Source organism: Apodemus sylvaticus, chromosome X (assembly GCF_947179515.1).
Source record: "Apodemus sylvaticus chromosome X, mApoSyl1.1, whole genome shotgun sequence".
Lineage (NCBI taxonomy): Eukaryota > Metazoa > Chordata > Mammalia > Rodentia > Muridae > Apodemus > Apodemus sylvaticus.
In genome coordinates, this window is record NC_067495.1 from 62,638,622 (window position 1) to 62,657,127 (window position 18,506).

The following is an 18,506-nucleotide window of genomic DNA, read 5'->3' on the forward strand; positions in this document are numbered from 1 at the left end:
TCAAACAGAACATATTAGATTAAAAAAAAAAAACTGGCTCTGAAGGATTGCCAAGGAGAAACCCCGGCATCCCTCCTAAGCCACCAAGTCACTATTTGTGTGTCGTTCGGAAGTGGCACTGTGAAGGAAGCTTGCTTTCTTCTTGTGAACTAGGTCTGGGGGCTGTGCTGGCAAACTGGCCTCGGAAGAAAAGGATGCTTTCTTTCTTTCACAGCTGTGAAAACTGTCAGCTTGAGGGAGAAGGGGCATATCTTATATTAGTTGTTCATTCTTTCAAATTTATTTATTTAAATCAAAACTCTAGGCCCTTTGCAGCAAGCTGGGAAAACAGGATGCTGGGCAGTGGAAGGAAAGCAGAGTGGTTCCTGTCTCCAGCTCTCTCTTGCCTCTCTTTCTGCCTCTGCTTTAGTCAAGGCCATGTCCAATTCTACAGGTGGGCCCAATTTAGGCCCAGATTGTATCTCCTAGCAGGCTTATGGGACAAACTGCTACAAGTCTTGGCAGACCAGAGCTGGCAGTGGGTGGGATGAACCTACACTTTGAGGTGTGGGAGCGCATGGTTGCTAAGAGCCTCCCTGTCTTCTGCCTTCACAACTTCCTTGCATTTCTTGGCCCCTGCATGGGTTAGTGGCAAGGTCTATAGGCGAATCAGAGCAACGGTTTAATTCACAGAGAGCATATTGGTAACTCAGCCCCGAGGATGTGGGCACAGGTGGTTGCAGCAGCCTTGGCCTCCACATTGATTTCTAGATGAAATTCTTAAGTGCCTCCTTCCTGTCTCGGGCAATGCCAGAAACTGCAGTGACCCTCCATTGCCCCTTTGGCCAAGAGTTAAATTCTTTCGTAAAGCTTTTCCTATCTGGCTCTGCCTATAATCTAGCTTCATTTATTCATTCATTTCACAGACACTTCCTGAGTGACTTAACGTATGCTAGTCTCTGGGCTTGGCGCTGGACATCCAGCAGCAAACAAGACAAATGTGGTTCCTGCCTTCAGGGAGCTGTTGAAGGGAGGAAGATGATAGTATTACAAAGAAATACTCTTGCTATTATCATAAACAAACAGAGATGATCATATTACCATCTGTACACTGTGCCAGATGCTTGCTAGAGGGTGATGGAGACCCTTCACCTTAGCTGCTTTCCTGCCTGGTGAGCTTGGATGGAGAGTGGCGCTTTTTAGGAGCCCAATTGTCCCTCCACAGACCAGCGGGATCCTGCTTCCCCCAGAGGTTGTCTCTATTCAGTTTCACTTCTTGGACTGCAAAGTCAGTCTGTCCCTCTCTGGAGGTCTCTGTCTTTCCTGTGGGGAAGAGACAGACGAAAAAGGGAGGTGAAGACTTAAGTCCTCTGACCTTCTCCCATCTGCATGCAGACCCACTGCAGTCCTGGGAAGGGAGGAGGGGCTCTGCTCTGAGGTGGCTCTATTGCAAGTCCTTGATGTTTCCTTGATGAAAGCCAGGACTCTCTCATTCAAGAGGCTGGAGTGAGTGAACTGACTAGGCTGGGGGGAAGGGCATGGGGCCAAAACTGAGCTTCTTCTCTTGCAGCTCTGAAAGACGCAGCTTTGCAGCTTCGGAATCAGAGTAGGGGTGTGAGTACCCTGGTGGCTCAGCTACCAGGCCCAGTCAGTCCAGGCCTGCTGCACTCAGGCTGCAAAGCTCTGCCCAGACAGCCTCTGTCCATCTGCTCCTGCCTCATTTCTCCTCCTCTGGAACAAAGATCAGTCGAAAGAGCTCATAGGTCAGGGAAAAGTATCTCTGCTAAGTAAAGCCAAGTTTGCTACTTCCTGCCGGTCACTCTCTTGGCTGAGGTTGGAGTTTATCAAGCAAAGAACTTTGGATTCTTACTCCACAATCGGACTTCACAGTTCTAAAGTAAGAATCAACAAACAGACAAAAGATGACCCCTCTTTTGTCTGTTTGTTGATTCTTACTTTAGAACGCAGTGTTTCTAGTAACTGTTTTTATTTACTAAACAAGAAACGAATATAGATAAAGGCAACAAGTTTGCAGTACATTGTTTTTTTAAAAAATTTTCAATTGACAAATAATAATTACATATGTATAGGGCCCAGTATTATGTTTTGCAGAATTAATTAATAAAGTCAATGAATATAGCCATCGTGTCACATACTAATTTTGGGTAGCAAAACATTTAAAAACAGAGATTAGTTTTTAAATTTATTTTATTGTTCTATGTGTATAAGCGTTTGCCTGCATGTATGTCGTCTGTATACTACATATGTACCTGGTGCCCTCAGAGCTGAGAAGAGGGCGTTGGATCCCCTGGAACTGGAGTTACAGAGTTGGGGGTTGCCATGAGGGGTGCTGGAAATTGAACCCAAGTCCTCTGGAAGAGCAGCCAGTGCTGCTGTTAATGTTTGAGCCATCTCTCCGGCCCCTCATAGAGTTTTCTTGAACTAAGGAACAATGAACTTTTCTGAGGCAAAGAGTGGAAACGGTCCACGTTGTGTTAGTGTGGACACAAGTAATTTGTTTAATAATATTTTGCTAATGGATTCTGTGGGCTCATACTCAACAGAACATATGCGGGATGAAAAGGGAGCACACCCCAAATCAAAGCGGCTCAGTAGGGGAGCCTTTGAAAGTGCAGTATGCAAAGCTTTGGTGGAAATGTCCCAAGCGCATTCAGACACAGAATACACTAAAGGCACTCCTACTGCCCTGCGCACATTCCCCCTTCTACAACTGAGAGAGATCTGAGAGAAATCAGGTTGTCTGCCCTGAAAGCACACCTTGGCTCCTGAAACCCCTCTTCTGGGACACTGCAGGAGCTCTTCACAAAACATAAGCTGGGTCCCTCAATCGCAACGGAATAAGTTATTTCACAAAATGGGTTTGTATTTATTCAGTCATGCCTTTACATTTCCACAGTCAGCTTCCCTCCTGAACAATCAAATAAGATACTTGGCTCTCTCTTCTGATTCTAAGGTTCTGGACCCTAGCTTGCTCCGTGGAGGTTGGTACGTGGCACAGAGTATATTTTAGAAAGAAAACTAGATGCATAAAGTCAGACTTCTGCATGCCTCTGCTGTGACTTGCTAGTGTGGACGCCGGTGCGTCTGCATTGTTCAGTATTTACAAAGAAAGTCTAAGTTAAAAAAAAAAAAAACAAAGTAGAAAACAACCTTAACCATCAGCACCTGGCCTGAAGCGGCTCCGGAAGACCCGGGCATATTCTGCGCACCAACCATCACACACATTCACACAGACCTTCCTCGGTTAACTCTCAGCTTCTTTCTACTCTTCCTTCTTTCCCTTTTCTTTTCTCCCAATTTTTTTGACCGCAAAAGAAAAAAGAAAAAAAAGAAAAGAGGGGTGGTGGGGGTGGGGGTGGGGTGGGGTGGGGTGGGGAGGAATCCCGAAGTAGCTGAGTGAGCTGAGCGAGGGAGGAGGAGAAAGCCAGGGAGGAGGAGCCCAGTGGAGCAGAGTCAGAGGGACTGGTGGCTCCTGCGAGTGTGCAGCCCGCGGGGAGCCGGCGCTGCAGGCTGTGAAGCCGCCTGCCCGCCCAGCCGCCGGTGCCTCTCGCTCGCCCGCGTCCCGGGCCCTGCTCCATCAGGACCACCGCTGCCTCTCAGGGTTCCCGAGTGCCACAGGGCTAGCGGACCGGGCCGGTCCCCGCTCCCGCACCCGGGATGCCGTTCTACCGGCGCACTGTGGTGCCCCAGCGTCTGTGCCCGCGCAACCCTCCGCAGCCGCTGGCCGAGCTCCGCGACGTGAGCCACCTGGCCGCGCTCAGCCTGCTCCGCCAGCTCGCAGACCTCTGCGGCCACTCGCTGGCTCTGCTCGAGGACCTCGAGGGGCACCTGCTGGCTCTGGGGCGCCGAACCGACAGCCTGTACCGGCGCACCGTGAGGCTCCGCCGCCGCCTTCCCTGTCGCCTGCTCGGCCCGGAGGACGATGAAGAATTGCTAGGTAAAAGGCGCGAGGCGCCCGCGACCCTCTCCCCCCACACCCCCGGCCCCTGGGGATGTCCCCTTGGGTCAACCCGTGGCCACCCCTCAAAGATCGAGGGACACGGCCTCCAGGACGCCCTCCTGCCGTCCGATCCTCCTGGGATCCGCTCGCTCGGTCTCAAGTGGCCCTCTGCCTTCAGGGTTCCAGCCTGGGGGCTGCTGCCACCTCTGGAGTGTTTGGAGAGGGAGGGGATCCGTAGGGTCCTGGGCGGTGCAGACCAAAGTGTCCCGGTGGCCCCGGGAACCGAATGGCCGTGCTTACATCTCTCATGATGGGCCACTTTGGAAAGCGCGCCCGAGCTGCTCGCCTGCCTCCCGGGCGGCGGGGGCCTCTGCAGCCAGACCCGTGCGACCTCGTGCGGGACTGGGAACGGCTTCCTGCGCCCAGCCGCTTCTGAGCTCCCTTCCCGCCCGCTTCTCCCTGCACGCTCCGCGTTGCTTCGCCGGGAGTGGCCGGCAGGGGGAGGGGAGACTGCCCAGGGCTTAGCGGATTCCATCCCCCTCCAATGCCCCCTCTTCCCCCCCCCCCCCGCCCCAGCCGCTAAGGTCCCACTGCCCAGATTTGCGGGAGAGAACCATTTAAAGAGACTGTCATCGGTTTTCTTTAAAAAAAAAAAAATGTGTCTGCTTTAAGAGCCAGCCATGCCCAAGAAAAGCCAGGTCTCGGAGTTTCCTTAAGACTAGGAACCTGTGAGACTGGAGGCGGGCGGGAGCTCAGGCCCTTTACTACTTTGGATCTCAACACTCCGAATAGGGAGGACCTTGTCTGCGAAGAAAGGCAGAGTTCCCTTAGAATGTGGGGCTTCTCTCTGACGGGGTCGGGACCGAGTCTGTTTAAAAAGGCTGAGAGTAGCGGAGGTGTGGCAGGCAACAGGGGCAGTCGGCACCTAGGGAGGGTTAGGAAGGGGTGGCAGGGGAGCAGTGCTCCAGAAAGTTTCAGAAGAAGGCAGAAGATGGCTACTTGCTGACTTGTGAGTGAGGCCTTGGCAGAGAAGTGCCTGGGTCAGCCTTTCTTCCTTGCAGATTCCACCCCTAACAAAATGACAGGAGTCAGAGGTTCCAGCGCCCCTCTTCCTTCATAAAGGTCTCTGGCCTTTGAGGTAGATGGCAGAGGTCACCGCTAGAGAAAAATAAACTGAATCCTTTGCGCAAAGGAAGGTGGAAGACACAGATGACTGCCAGATGGACATGGGACCAGAAGCCTCTGGGAGGCAGGGGACCAGGAAAGCTGAGGCCCAGGGTCTGGCTCCTTCTCAGTTAACAAAGAGGGTAAGAAGGTCGTTGTTTTTCTTTCCCTGGGGTCCCACTGATTACCAGGATTAGTCTAGGAGAAATTTGATAACAGAGCTTGGAGAATGCTTTTCCAAATCTCTGTACAGCCTGCGGCGTACAGCCTGCGGTGTAAAGCCTGCAGAGAGCCACCTACTGAGTTCGGCAGGGTAAGGTGAGGACGAGGAGGACGCTCTGCTTTTCCAAAGGCATAACTTTCTGTTCGCTGGGTTGGCCAGCCCTTCCCAGGGGTTGGGGTGTAGGGATAGCTTCATTAAGTCGCTTGGTGGCCTAACCCTTTCCAGTGATCTGTTGGGTTAGAAAGAGAGTTTTATGCTACAGGTGTATTGTTAAAGGGAGGAGATGACTCTGACAGTGTCATTGAGTTAGCCTCCAGGAAGTTTGCAAGAGCTGGGAACGGGTCTATCTCTTATCTTTAGTGTGGTCACTTACCTTCGAGAATGTACACGTTGCTTGGCCCCAATGCACTCCAAGAAAATACTGCACGCACCAAACAGGGACTACTTTTTGTGAGTCTCTAAAAGAGCTGCTTTTCTAGTTTCCTGCCCTAGACTGTTCTTGAGATTCCCAGTGTGCACTTTTCCGGAGCTGTAGGCTCTCTCAACAATGGGCTGAGGGCAAGTGCCAAGTGCAAAGAGAGGTGGGGAGCATAAGCAGAGCACCATCTGGTACCCCCTTGTTGCTTCAATAAGGTGTCCAGCAGGCTGGATATTAGGTTCTGATCATAAATGAACAAGCAGACATTATCAGGTCTGGTCCTCTGTGTTTGTTCTTTCTCGTACTGTTTCCTCCCAGCATCCCCACACCTTTACTGACCATCCTGCTAAGGTCCAGCTCACATTTTACCCTGCACACTGCCGATCTAGCTGGACTTAACCCTCATATACTTCCTCTAGCTGTTTCTTCCAACCATAGTGGGAAAGAAATCTGGGAAGGAGGGAGCTTTAGGAAACATGGCCAGAGTGAATGACAGCTGACAGGCCAGCAGCTTGTAGCCTCCCTGCTGGGACAACTTGGCTGCCACTAAAGGGCTGAATAGTGACAAGTCAAACTGACCCACAGCATGTAGGCTGGACTAAGGCTCTGGGAAGCAGCAGGGGGGGGACAGGACAGGAGGGAAGATAGAACAGGAGAAAGTGGATGCTAAAGGATCATACTTGATTCTTTACACTGTCTCGGGTCAAGCTCCCACCAACTTCAAGGTTACAGGGTGGGACTGGGCTGGCTTGGTTGCCTGGCAACACTCCCCCCAAAGGCTGTTCTTTGGTAACTTGAGCCCCTTTGAGACTGCCCTAGAAACTCCTGTAAGTGTCATGGGGTGGGGGATGAGGGTGGTAGGGAAGAAGGTCCACTCAGGTCTCAACTAGGGCTCTGTGGATCTATAGCAATTGCCATACCAAGGCATGGCCTTGCTTCTAAATCGTCCCCCTCCCCCTCCCCACATAAGGCTTTGGATGTGACCCATTTTGTTGCATCCCATGGCCTTTACTCTGTGATCATCTGAAAGTTGTTATGGTCAAAGCCAGTGGGGAATGGCTCCGTGTCTGCTGCCATGTGCTGAGTCAATCCAAGCATCCTATTCCTCCCTCGGAGATCTATTTAATGTTTGTAGGTGCTTACACGATAATTACAAAAGCAATCAGGATATCAGCCTAGGGTATAATAGCTTCTTTAAGATCTAGGTAGCAAAACACTATATAGCTCTAGGTATGTTTATTTTATTTTATTACATTTTATTTATTGTGCATGCACATGAATATCACACACACACACACACACACACACACACAGGAAGGTGCCACAGTGCATATGTGGAGGTCATAGACAACTTGTGCTATCTGGTTCTCTCCTACCACATGAGTCCTGGTGATTGAACTATGGTTATCAAGTTCAGTGGCAAGTGTCTTTACCTTCAGAGCCATCTTGATGGCCCCTCTAGTTATGTTTCATAAGACTGGAGAGCTATTGTTTCTCAGTAGCCCATGGACTTTCTGTGAGAAATATGCTTTATGGCATTTTTTGCAATTATTTTGGCTTGACTGCAGTCAGTGAGATCTACAGCAGAACCCTCCCCCCCCTTTGTTAGATATCTCTGCCTCTCGATATTTCAACATTGTGGCAACCCTGGCTGCAAACTGTAAAGGACAGCTGGTTTATTTTTGCTTGCAGTTATAGTCCAAGCATGTTATAACCCTGCATAGGATGAAAAACAGGGAAACTGCACCTCTTGACTTACAGCCAGTTTGTCACGAGATGAGATGTTCTTGCTTAGAAGAATGGGACATGGCCTCTGGGGCTGGATGGAGCTTAGGGGATCGAGGGAGACTTGAGACACACTTTGCCAGGACTGATTTTGTCTTTGTCTTGCCATCCACAGAAGGTCTTGGGACAGTCGGTTGACAGAGGGGTTTGGTGGTGGGAAACAAACCTACTTTCTTTAACTTCTTTCTTCACTTCCGTTTTCTCTTTAAATACCACGAAATTCTTGGTCTGCTTCATGGTATTTTCATTTGTTGAAAACATCTTCTCTGGAAATTTGAACACCAAAATGTCCACTAGAATTTCCTCTCCTTTAGAAACAAGAAATTGAATCTTCTACACTTCAGACACACGAACAGCTAAAGTGACAAAAGCATCAGGATGTGAGGCTAGGAGAGGACTATAGGTCTTAAGTTATGGCTTCTGGGTTCACATTTGACCCAGATGAAGGTGATCAGGTTTCAGAAGAGTGGCATCTTGGCATCATCTGTCCCTGTCTGTACCTCTCTGCCTTGGGCAGAGTCTGTTTCCACTATATGAACTAAAAACTCAGTCATTAAACTATTGTGAGCCTCATAGCACTTGACAGTCGAGTCTTAGGAAGGGGAGAGTCACCCAGATGAATCAAGACTCTTAGTAGTATGGGCTTCAAATTAGATCAGTCATTGGTTGGCCTCTCCCACAAGTTCTGTGCCACCATTGCCCCAGCACATCTTGCATCAGCAATCTGTCCAGATTGTAGTTCGAAGGTTGAGTGTTAAGAGGATTTTAGAGCCTCCACATATGTAATTCTAAATGAAAAGGGTAGAGCCTTCAAATAAAACATTAGCCCTTTAAAATGACTCAATGACCACTTGTATGTTGAAATTAAAATAGTTTCTTACTAGATTCCCTTTTCTTCCTTTCCTCTCTCTTTTGTGTTCCTATTGTTTGTGATCTACAAATCACAATGTGGCACTGGCCGAGTCACAGAAAAAGTCAATGACAGAAGTGGCTTCTGGCATTCTAAACCAGTGTTCTGACCTCTGCCATGACATTGTGTTCCAAGTCAGTTCACTGAGAGGCCCTGCTCTGGCATTTTCTTTAGCTGGAATTTGTCCAGGATAAGGAATGACTCCCGATCCCCTTTGCTCCCCAAAGGGATCTCTGTCCTTTAAAGAACAGCCCCCCCCACCCCATGGTTGGAAGGCAAACTGGATCTGGAGAGGAAGGATGCCTGATCCTGCATGGCACAGAGCAGGTGGGAGGCAATCAACGCCCTGGTTAAACCTTTCAGTTTGGAGTGAGGTTTGCTCTGGAGAAATGATCTTCAGATGGGAAATGGTAGTTAGCCTCGGACACACTGGATTCTGAAGCTCACCTTTCTACCAGGGTTTTTGTTTGTTTGTTTTGTTTTCCTGATCAGTTTGTTGTTTTTATGCTGGCTAGTCACCTTTTGAGATTGCAGTTCAGTTATGAGTATAAGGCTACATCTTGACTATTTTCTGTTGCTGCAGTAGATAGAGCTTAGTTGGCATTTCAAAAAGCTTGTTTATTAAAAACCAAGGGGAACAAGAAAGTCAAATGATTGCCAGAAATGCATTTAGCATACATGTTTCCAAGGAGTGGATTGCTTATCCTTCTGTGCATGAGTAGCTTAACAGGCTTACTGGCTTTGCTGTTCTATGCTCTTTCAGAGGCCCAAATTCCTCTTTTCTTGAAATTATTACTTTGCAGCTTTAAAGAGCAGGCATAACTTTGTTTTGGTTCTTAATGTTGTGCTGGATTCTAGAGACTGGCAGGCAAGTAAACTGCGTCTCCCCCTTCACAGTGCTCCTGGTCTGTAGGGCTGGGCAGCATCTCTGTTCCACACTATGTCAGCACCGGACCTCGAGTGGAAGAGAGAAAAAAATAACCAGTCTTCTGAAAGCTGAAGAAGAGAGCTAACAAATAGAACCAAGATCTCAGCTCACACCCCAGGGAGTTCTTCAATTCAGTCTGGTTTGGGGCTCAAAAATGGAATTAGGCTTCCAGAGTCCTCCATGGTAACAATTAAACCCAACCACAATAGAATGCTATCAACAATTTTTGAATTAATTTGTATTTTTAGGCATGAGACATTTTATGTTCAAGCATATGAAGAATAGTTGACTATTCAGCAAATAGCCAATGCTTAGTGCGTCTGTAGGTCATCATGAACCTTCTGGGATAGCATCTCCTTCTAGATGTGTTCTGCTCCTTCTGCTCCTAGTTGGGAATGACAAAGCTTATGTTCTTGGTTCAAACAAGAAATAAGCTCTTTGCATAAGTTCATTAAGGAAAATTTATTTTACTCTGTGTGTGTGTGTGTGTGTGTGTGTGTGTGTGTGTGTGTGTGTGTGTGAGAGAGAGAGAGAGAGAGAGAGAGAGAGAGAGAGAGAGAGAGAGAAATTATGTGCAGGTATGTACACATGTACAGAGGCCAGAGATCAGCCTTGGGTGTTGTTCCTCTTTTTATCCTCTTGCTTGTTTTGTTTTAAAATAATTTATTCTTTGAGATTATAATATAATTACATAACTTCCCCCTTCCCCTTCCTCCTTCTAAACCCTCTCATATACCCCTCCTTGCTCTCTTTCAAATTTAAGGTCTCTTTTTTTCATTAGCTGTTCTAAATATAACCTGCTCAGTCTGTATACTGCTGCTTGTGTGTATGCTTTCAGGGCTGGGATTGCAGAGCCAATTCATGGCTCTTCCCTGGCGAAGACTGTTTCTCCCACTCTCAGCATCCCTTAGTCACCTCTACCTTTTTGTGTAGGATTGGGGCCTCCTAGCTTTCCTTCTTTTGTGTAAGCATGTTTATTGTTTATTGGTCTCATCCTTGTTCAGCCTCATGCTTAGGCAGTCGTTTTGTTTAGTGGTAAGACTTTAGGATGTTTTGTTTAGGTTTGGAGACAGGGTCTTTCATTGGCCTAGTCTTGCCTACTGAACTATCATCTCCTTGGTTTACTGTTTTTGTTTGTTTGTTTGTTTTTTTTTTTTTTCAAGACAGGGTTTCTCTGTATAGCCCTGGCTGTCCTGGAACTCACTCTGTAGACCAGGCTGGCCTCAAACTCAGAAATCTGCCTGCCTCTGCCTCCCAAGTGCCGGGATTACAGGTGTGTGCCACCACCGCCCGGCTCTGGTTTACTTTGAATTAACCCATTAATGAACTTGGTAAAGTTGGGAACTGAACACATAGCTTTCATTCATGATAGGCAAGTGGTATATTCCTGGCTCTTAAGTTTTATTTTCTTTATTATTGTGTTTGCATGTATGATGTTTATGTGGTCAGAGGACACCTTGTGGAAGGTGGTATTCTCTTTCCACCATGTAGGTTCTGGGGCTTAAACTCAAATTACCAGGTTTATATGGCAAATGCCTTTACCCACTGAGACATCTTGCTGGCCTTATTATATAAAAAATATTAGATAAGAGTGTGATAATTCACTTCATGTGTATAATGTGTAATGATAAAAATTAGGGTAGTTAACATTTCCATCTCTTTACCCATTTAAAATATTTATTAGTACATAATAATTATATATATATTTATATACTATGATTTGGCATGTACTGATCAAATCAAGGTTTTTGTTTCTCTCTCTATCCTTAGTCTGTGTTTGGAGACTTCAAGAGTCTCTCTCCTGGATATTTATAAAAATACACATATAAAGGGTTCTTGTGAACTGTACTCACCCCTCTGTGTTGAAGAACATTAGAACTTAATCCTTGTAGCTGCCTGTATTTTCGTGTATATTACCCAATTTCCCTGTAAAATTCCTGCCCCATCATTTCCACTCCCTGGTAATCACTGCTTTACATTTAGCACATTTTTAAAAAAACTTGTCCATCTGAGTGAGAACATGCATTACTTGTCTTTCTGGGCTTGGCTTATTTCACTCAGGATAATGCTCTCTGATCCCATGTCCTTGCTGCAAATGATAGTGCACAGAGGGTGGCAGCAGTCTAATGGGCAAGACTACTTTGATAATGCCACTGTCAGGTGTGGCGAGTAAGCATTGGTATAAATAGCTTACAGCAAGGCGTATGTGTGATGGGTGATGGGGCTGGGCGTCCAGGAGATATACTGGATACCAGGCCTTTAACTTGAAAAGTTTGTGCGCTCAAACAGCTTTCCATCTTTCCTTCCTACCTTTCCAACTGCTCCCCTATCTGGAAATTATAAGCGCCTCAATAAAGTGCAAGTTCTTTGAGGGTATGGATTCTTGTGTGTTCACTGCCGTTTGTTTCTCCAGCTCCTAAGTCAGGATTTGGCACCTAGGGCATTTTACTAGGTACTGTAGCGGTCAAGATGAATTCCTTCCTTCCTCTTTTCTAGCCTAGGTTGGCCCACCCTGTGATGGTTTCTGGGTAGGTGGAGATGAAGTAGAATGCTGGTCCCCGGTCCATTGGAAGGAAGAATCCCACTGCTGTGCAGATGAACGAAGGCTCTGGGAAAGGTGGAAGAGACACACCAGACTCAGTGCAGAGATGTGTCCAGGAGGATGAGATGTCTGTGTCTGAAGGGCAGTGTGCATCATTATGATAGGGGAAGAGGACAGTGGAGATTTCTAGTTCAGGAAGTTATCTAAGCTAGTATAGGAATGTGAGAGGGAGCTGATGTGGGGAGAGGATTAGCTCGAGAGATTCAGGAGAGAGCACAAGGCTCCACTGCACTTTGAGGCAGATGAGGCTGAGCCAGATTGTCCCCCTCCCTGTACCCACCTCCAGCCCCAAAAGTCTCTAGCAGGAGGGACCCTAAGAAAGAGAAAGAAAAGAGTCTACCTGCTTGTGTGTCCCTGGCCCTTGAGACTGAAATCTATTATTCATGCCAGGTTTGCTGTGAGTGGGGGATGTATCACTTTTTTCCCTAAAGAACACAGATTCTTTGGAGCGATCAGCATGTTCTCTATGGGAAAATGAGAAAGAAATAGTTGTCTTCCCTTTTTATTTTGTGGGAATTGAACTGATTTAAGGCCTACCTCGTGCTCGACAGGCACTCCACACTACATCCTAGTCTAAACAAAAGCATCTCTCCCTTTGGAAAACGAATTCAAAGGAAGGATGGGTTTTTAAGATCCATTACTTTTTTTTTCCCTCCTTTGAGCAGATTCCTTTGCTGCTGAGAGCCGTGTAATTATCCTCCTGACAATTTATAGTCTGATTCCTCAGTATAAGCAAAGTACCAAACAAATTATTCTCCCCAATTGGGAGGCTGTGTGGCGACTGAGGCCTCCTAATATTCCTATCCTCAGGGGCTCCCTTCCCTTGCAGGAGGTAGCACTCCAGAGCTGCTGGCAAGATGGCTTTGTTCTTTATGATGTGTCTCTTCTGACCTGGCTATTCCATTTCAGGGTCTTATGCTAAAGAAAAATCAGATATTGTACCAGGAGATTTACAAGGATCTTTGCCACATAGTTTGGTTTTTGTGTTAACCCCAGAAATGAAAGTAACCTAAATATTCACTAACAGTGGAGTGGCTATGCCAGTTTTGTTAGGTCTATGATAGACGGGATAAAATAGTATACAGCTTTGAAGAACCATACTGTGAACAAATATGTCTTAGTTGACTGATGTTCTGAGACACAGTTCTTTATGTATAAAATGGGGTTAATATTACCTATTTCAGGGGGTTATTTCCAGGGCCTAATAATGTGTATAACATGCTTGGTGCATATCTCACTATCACACATACCATCACCAGATACTACCCAGAAAGGTGCCATTCTTTGAAGTCATTATTTACTTATTTGGTTTTGAACTAGGATCTCACAACATTGCCTAGGCTGGCATGAAATTTTTTGTCCTTCTGCCTCTGCCGCGTGAGTGCTGGAATTACACGCGTTTGCCACCATGTCTGGCTGCTTTGAAGGCTTTTGAAACTCCTAGATGGAGATCCTGTGTGTTATAAGAAAAATGTTTCCTAGACAGCTCCAAATTACAGCCATTCTCCTCTAGAACTTGAGGAGAAATCTCATGTACGCATCTCACTTTTGAGGTTGTCACTTTTGAGGTTGTCAGCTTATCTCTCCCTGCCCTGGGATTTTGTTTCCGTTTGAGTCCTTCCTTCATTCTCCTGCCACTGAATTTGTTCCCCACCTCACTGCCAATCAACGGTCGAGATCATCCTTTGTAATTGAAGCAGGCTCTCTATTGAGAATGCTGGCAGCCTTGGGATGTTTATTGGTATAGATTGATGCCTGTTGACCTCAGACCCAGCCAGACTAGGACCCTGGATGTGCATTAACACAGCAGCAGAGGGTAGATTCTGGTCCACCAGTCTAGTAGCTGCCTTTGCAAGTGTCTTCTTAGCTCTGTTCTAGTATCCTGGTATGGGGAGGGGCATGGGTCCTGGCTTGGCTCACCAGTTTTGCAGAATCAACTTGGCTAAGGGATGAAGAAGTTGTTTTTTTGTTTTTTGTTTTTTTTTTCTCACATAACATACTGAGCAGTTTGCCTGAAGGTCCAACAGGTCTATCTTTCACCAGGATATGGAGTAGCTCCCAATCTCACAGCCAAGCAGCCTTGAGGTCACAGGAACTCCTTGGTATTGTCTACAAGGTGCCCAAAGCACTAGGCAACTCTGTCATCTCCCTGGACATGACCCACTTATAACCAGAAGTTCTAAGGAACAGTGGTCAGGAACCAGTATGTTTTAAAGTTTCCCAATGGTCGTACTGTGCAGCTAGGGTTGAAGACTTGCATTAGAGATGGCTAAGATGGATGTCACCAAGCCAGAGTTTCCGGACCTATTTGACCACACAATCTTCTTCTTCCTTCAGCTCTTTTTCCTTTTCTTTCTTCCCTCTTGCTCTGCTCGGTGATATTTTATGCACGGACCGGTGAGCTACATCCCCAGTGCTTCATTATAGTATTTTATGTGTTATATTTGTGGATAATAAGCATGAAGTTTAATGTAAACTTAGGTTAAAATAGGGGACAAAATTGTCACATGTATGAATTAATCACAAACACTCATGCCTCCAAAGTTGAGTAATATACTTTTTAATTTTATAAGTGAAGGAAGATAATTAGAAAAATTTACTTCATCAGTAAAAAGAGTATATGCAAAGTATATGCAAAGTATAGCAAAGGAAAAAGATTTTTCATCTTATGTTGCTTTGCCCATGTTATCAAATCCTTTAACATTTTATTTATTTATTTATTTATTTATTTTCTTTTGGTTTTTTTTTTTTTTCTTTTTTCGAGACAGGGTTTCTCTGTGTAGCCCTGGCTGTCCTGGAACTCACTCTGTAGACCAGGCTGGCCTCGAACTCAGAAATCCGCCTGCCTCTGCCTCCCAAGAGCTGAGATTAAAGGTGTGTGCCACCACCGCCCAGCTTATCCTTTAACATTTTAAATGAAGACGTTTTTCTTTATGTTATAGGTACATAGTTTCCCATCTTATGACACTGGACTGGATCTCTACTTTCAATCAACTTTTCAACAAAATAGAAAGACCATGTTATGCATGGATTTTTGGGAATCCAGACAAAGGATTCCCAAAAAGGACATTTTCATTTTACAGTTTCATGCTTCAAATTAGGCCAGGCCCGAAAGTACAGATCGAAGTGAAATGGTTGCCTCTGAATGCAAACAGGCGGTGGGCTCCATGCTTTCCTCATTTGGTGGTCAGACCATGAACATAGGTTATTGGATCATATGGCATAATAGAACAACTCTGTAAACACGTTCAGTATTTTCAAACCATATACTCTTGAACAGATTCAATTTATCTTTTCCATGTTTTATTTTGTTTGGCTAGGGATTTTTGTTGTTGTATTTTTTTTTAAGACAGGGTCTCCTGTAGCCCAGGCTTATCTTGAACTTACTATATAGCTGAGGATGACCTACCTTCACCTGCTGCTATTACAGACATGCATCACTAAGCCCTGCTCAACAGATGCAATTTAGAAGACAGAATAGTTGTCCTTTCTATCACGATACCAACAGAAATACTTTTAGAATGTGGATCCTGGCCAACAGCCACCAGAGGAAGAAGGAAGCCTGGTCCAATAGCATCTTCAATGTTAGTGGCTGTATTTGGGCTTCCTATTTGGAACCTCCTCTGTAGCTATTTTGGGGTCCCAAGACTTATTTGATTTTGTCAACAGCCACTGGAGAAATACTGGCACAAAGGGTATACGGGGGAGGGGGACACTTTTCGCATGCTCCTCTCAGCTATGATCAGAGAAGAGGTGCTAGAAAGAGAACCCCATAATTTGCCTCTCAAGCAGCCCCAAACCCTGGGGCTGAAGACAAGGCAGAAGGAAGGATCTCCAAAAGTATTCACCATGAGGAAATGGTGGCTGTTTAGAGAGACTGAGGCCCAGACTCACAGATAAAATAAGCATCTCACGCTGTACACACATCCCAAAGCACTTCGTGATACTCTAGTCCTATGTATAATTCTTGTGCTTTCATCAGTTAAGATTTTCAATTTTCACCAGCAAAAACACACACTTTAAGTTTAAAAAAGAGGAAGGAATCTATTTATGAAAGTCGAGAAGTAGGTTTTAAGACACTGTTCCGCTCAAAGTGCTACAGGAAAGGTCCCTTCCTGAGATGTGGGAACAGTACAGCTTGGTGAACAGAGCTGAGCTGGAAAGTAATTTTGCGAGGATTTGGGGGTAGTGAGATGTTGCCGTGTTCCAACTTCTGGACCAGATTACCTCTTGGAATAACAGGTTACATAAATTTACTCCCCATTGTGAAGAAGCCCAGTGAAATCTTTTCCTTATAACTCCAAGTTAATGAAAACAGTAGGATTAGAGAACAAACGTCGCCAGCTTGCATAGAGCTTTTGGATTTCATGCCTGGGGCTCCCAGACTACCTGAGGCATGTGAAGAGGAGGGAGGAGGAAAGGGTGCTGAATCCCTTTGTGGCAGGGAACAGTCCAGGTTCCAATAGGGGCTGCTAGCATCTGTGGCAGATAGGTGTCCCCTGTGAGTAGAGGGGTGGCCAAAACAGTGCCTCTTCTAGGTGGGCAACTTAGGGAGACATTCTTTCTTGTGAAACAACTTTTCGATATAACTATTAAACAATGGATCAGCATCTGGGAGGACCCAAGCTTAAAAGTTGCCTTCTCTATTACAACTAAAGAAAAGCTCCGTTCTTCCATGGGCACTCAGACAGGGCAACCAACTTCCCTGAGATTCTATTTTCAGGAGACCCCTATAGAACAACACTGTCAGGTTCTCTGAAGCACCAGAGACACAGAGATTGGTCCGAGATAGACCCCATTTGAGGAATTTCCAGACTAGTCCCTCCAACTCCTATTCTATTTAACTAACCTGATCTACTACTGCCAGTTCTACTGCTGCCCATCCTGCCAGGCACAGTCATTTGGTTGTGGTAGACTGGCTGTCCCTCAGGTGCCCAGTTGTTGGCTGCAGTTTGAGGGGGCATCCGCCATTCCCCTGTCTGTGGCTCTACTCTCTAGAATGAACGATGAGGGAGGGCTACTTTGGGATACTGGATGGGAAAATGCCACTATCATTTCTTCAAGATGGTTTAAAAACTTGACTGTGTTCTTTTGAAATGAGCTTCAAAGTGGGAGTTTAGAGTGGGGTATGGTGGTGACTCATCATGCAATCTTAGCATTTGGGAAGGCTGAGGCAGGAGGATCAAGAGTTCCAGACCAGGCCCGGACTCTATAATAAGATACTTTCTTTAAAATGGCTGAGTATGGGCATAGCTGAGATATTTTCCCCTTTCATGTTCTTGTCCCTTAATAAAGGAAAGCAGTTTATCTCTAATCTGGTGATTTAGAGTTGGCTCCAAAGACTAATTCCTACCCTGATCGTCACACTAAGCCTGTGCTGGCTGGCCTCTGTGTCAGATATTGGTGATACTTAATTCTTTGCTTTTAAGAGTTGCCTTTAACTCTTGAGGAGATAGTGCAGGAAGCAGTGTTACTGCAGACAGCTAAGTCGTGTGGAAAGCACTGAGTACAGGGCCAGGGGAAGCTTCTATAGCTCTTTCCTCCTCCTCCTCCTCCTCCTCCTCCTCCTCCTCCTCCTCCTCCTCCTCCTCCTCCTCCTCCTCCTCCTCCTCTTCTTCTTCTTCTTCTTCTTCTTCTTCTTCTGAACTTCTATTCATCCTTCCAGACTCACACTCAGCTCCTCCCAGCTCTCTCCAGCCTTCTGACTCCCTCTGCCGTGCCCGACTCCACTTTATTGATGTGTGCAGCCGCACTTCCTCCAGGTGGGGGAAGATAGTCCAGGCAGAGGCTGCCAATATGTGTTGACCTTTCTCGAACCCACTTTTATTTCCTTCCCTTTACTACGTCTTGAATGCAATGCAACCTTCGTCGCAGGAACTTGGAAGAACACTCTGGTAACTCCTCTCTTCAGATGAGCCAGGAGCTGGAAGTCAGAGCAGTCTCTCCCTGGGGGAGGTAAATCTTGTCTTGATGCTGGTAGAGACTTGGACATAGCATGCAGCTGTTGAGCCCTTCAGATCCTGAGGGCTTGGAATGAATTCCAAGTGTCTTCCGAGCCAGACTTTAGTCAAGTGGTTGTGGGTAGTGAGCCACAGACCTTTTGGGGAGGAAGAAGCCCCCGTTGTGATGCTTGTGAAGTCACTTGCTTTTGCTTATTTGGCCTCTGGTAGGAGCAGAGCCCTGGTATCAGCTCATAGAAGTAACTTTTAGTTCTGAGCCTCTATTTTTCCTGTCAGGAAGATCAGAAATACTCCTCCATGGAAAAAAGCTTTGGAAACAAAACCTCATGCCTGCAATGTTACATATTATCCTTGAGGAAAAGGACAGTGGCTGACTCATCCATCTGTCTTCAACATCTAGTCTGAAAGTAGGGATGATGCAAGCATTTGTTGGCTGACTAATGGCTGCTTAGGAGATGGAGTTTTGTATTTTTTTTTAAAACTTTTGCTTACTAGCTAATAAATTCTCTGTATCAATTAATGGTTTCTCTTAGGCGAAGTATTAGTTACTTTTTAATTGCTGTGATAAAACACCAT

At 46.1% G+C, this 18,506-nt stretch overlaps 1 protein-coding gene across 2 annotated transcripts in view; it reads left to right on the plus strand.

Moving 5' to 3' along the window:
- The first annotated feature begins 3,503 nt into the window (after positions 1-3,503).
- The window catches only part of Nhsl2 (NHS like 2), a 243,405-nt gene continuing 228,402 nt past the window's right edge, over positions 3,504-18,506 (plus strand). For both annotated transcript variants that reach the window (XM_052170385.1, XM_052170386.1), the window contains exon 1: positions 3,504-3,937. In XM_052170385.1, the coding sequence (XP_052026345.1) occupies positions 3,658-3,937 (280 nt within the window). In that variant the 5' untranslated portion in view covers positions 3,504-3,657. The remainder of the gene's footprint in view (positions 3,938-18,506) is intronic.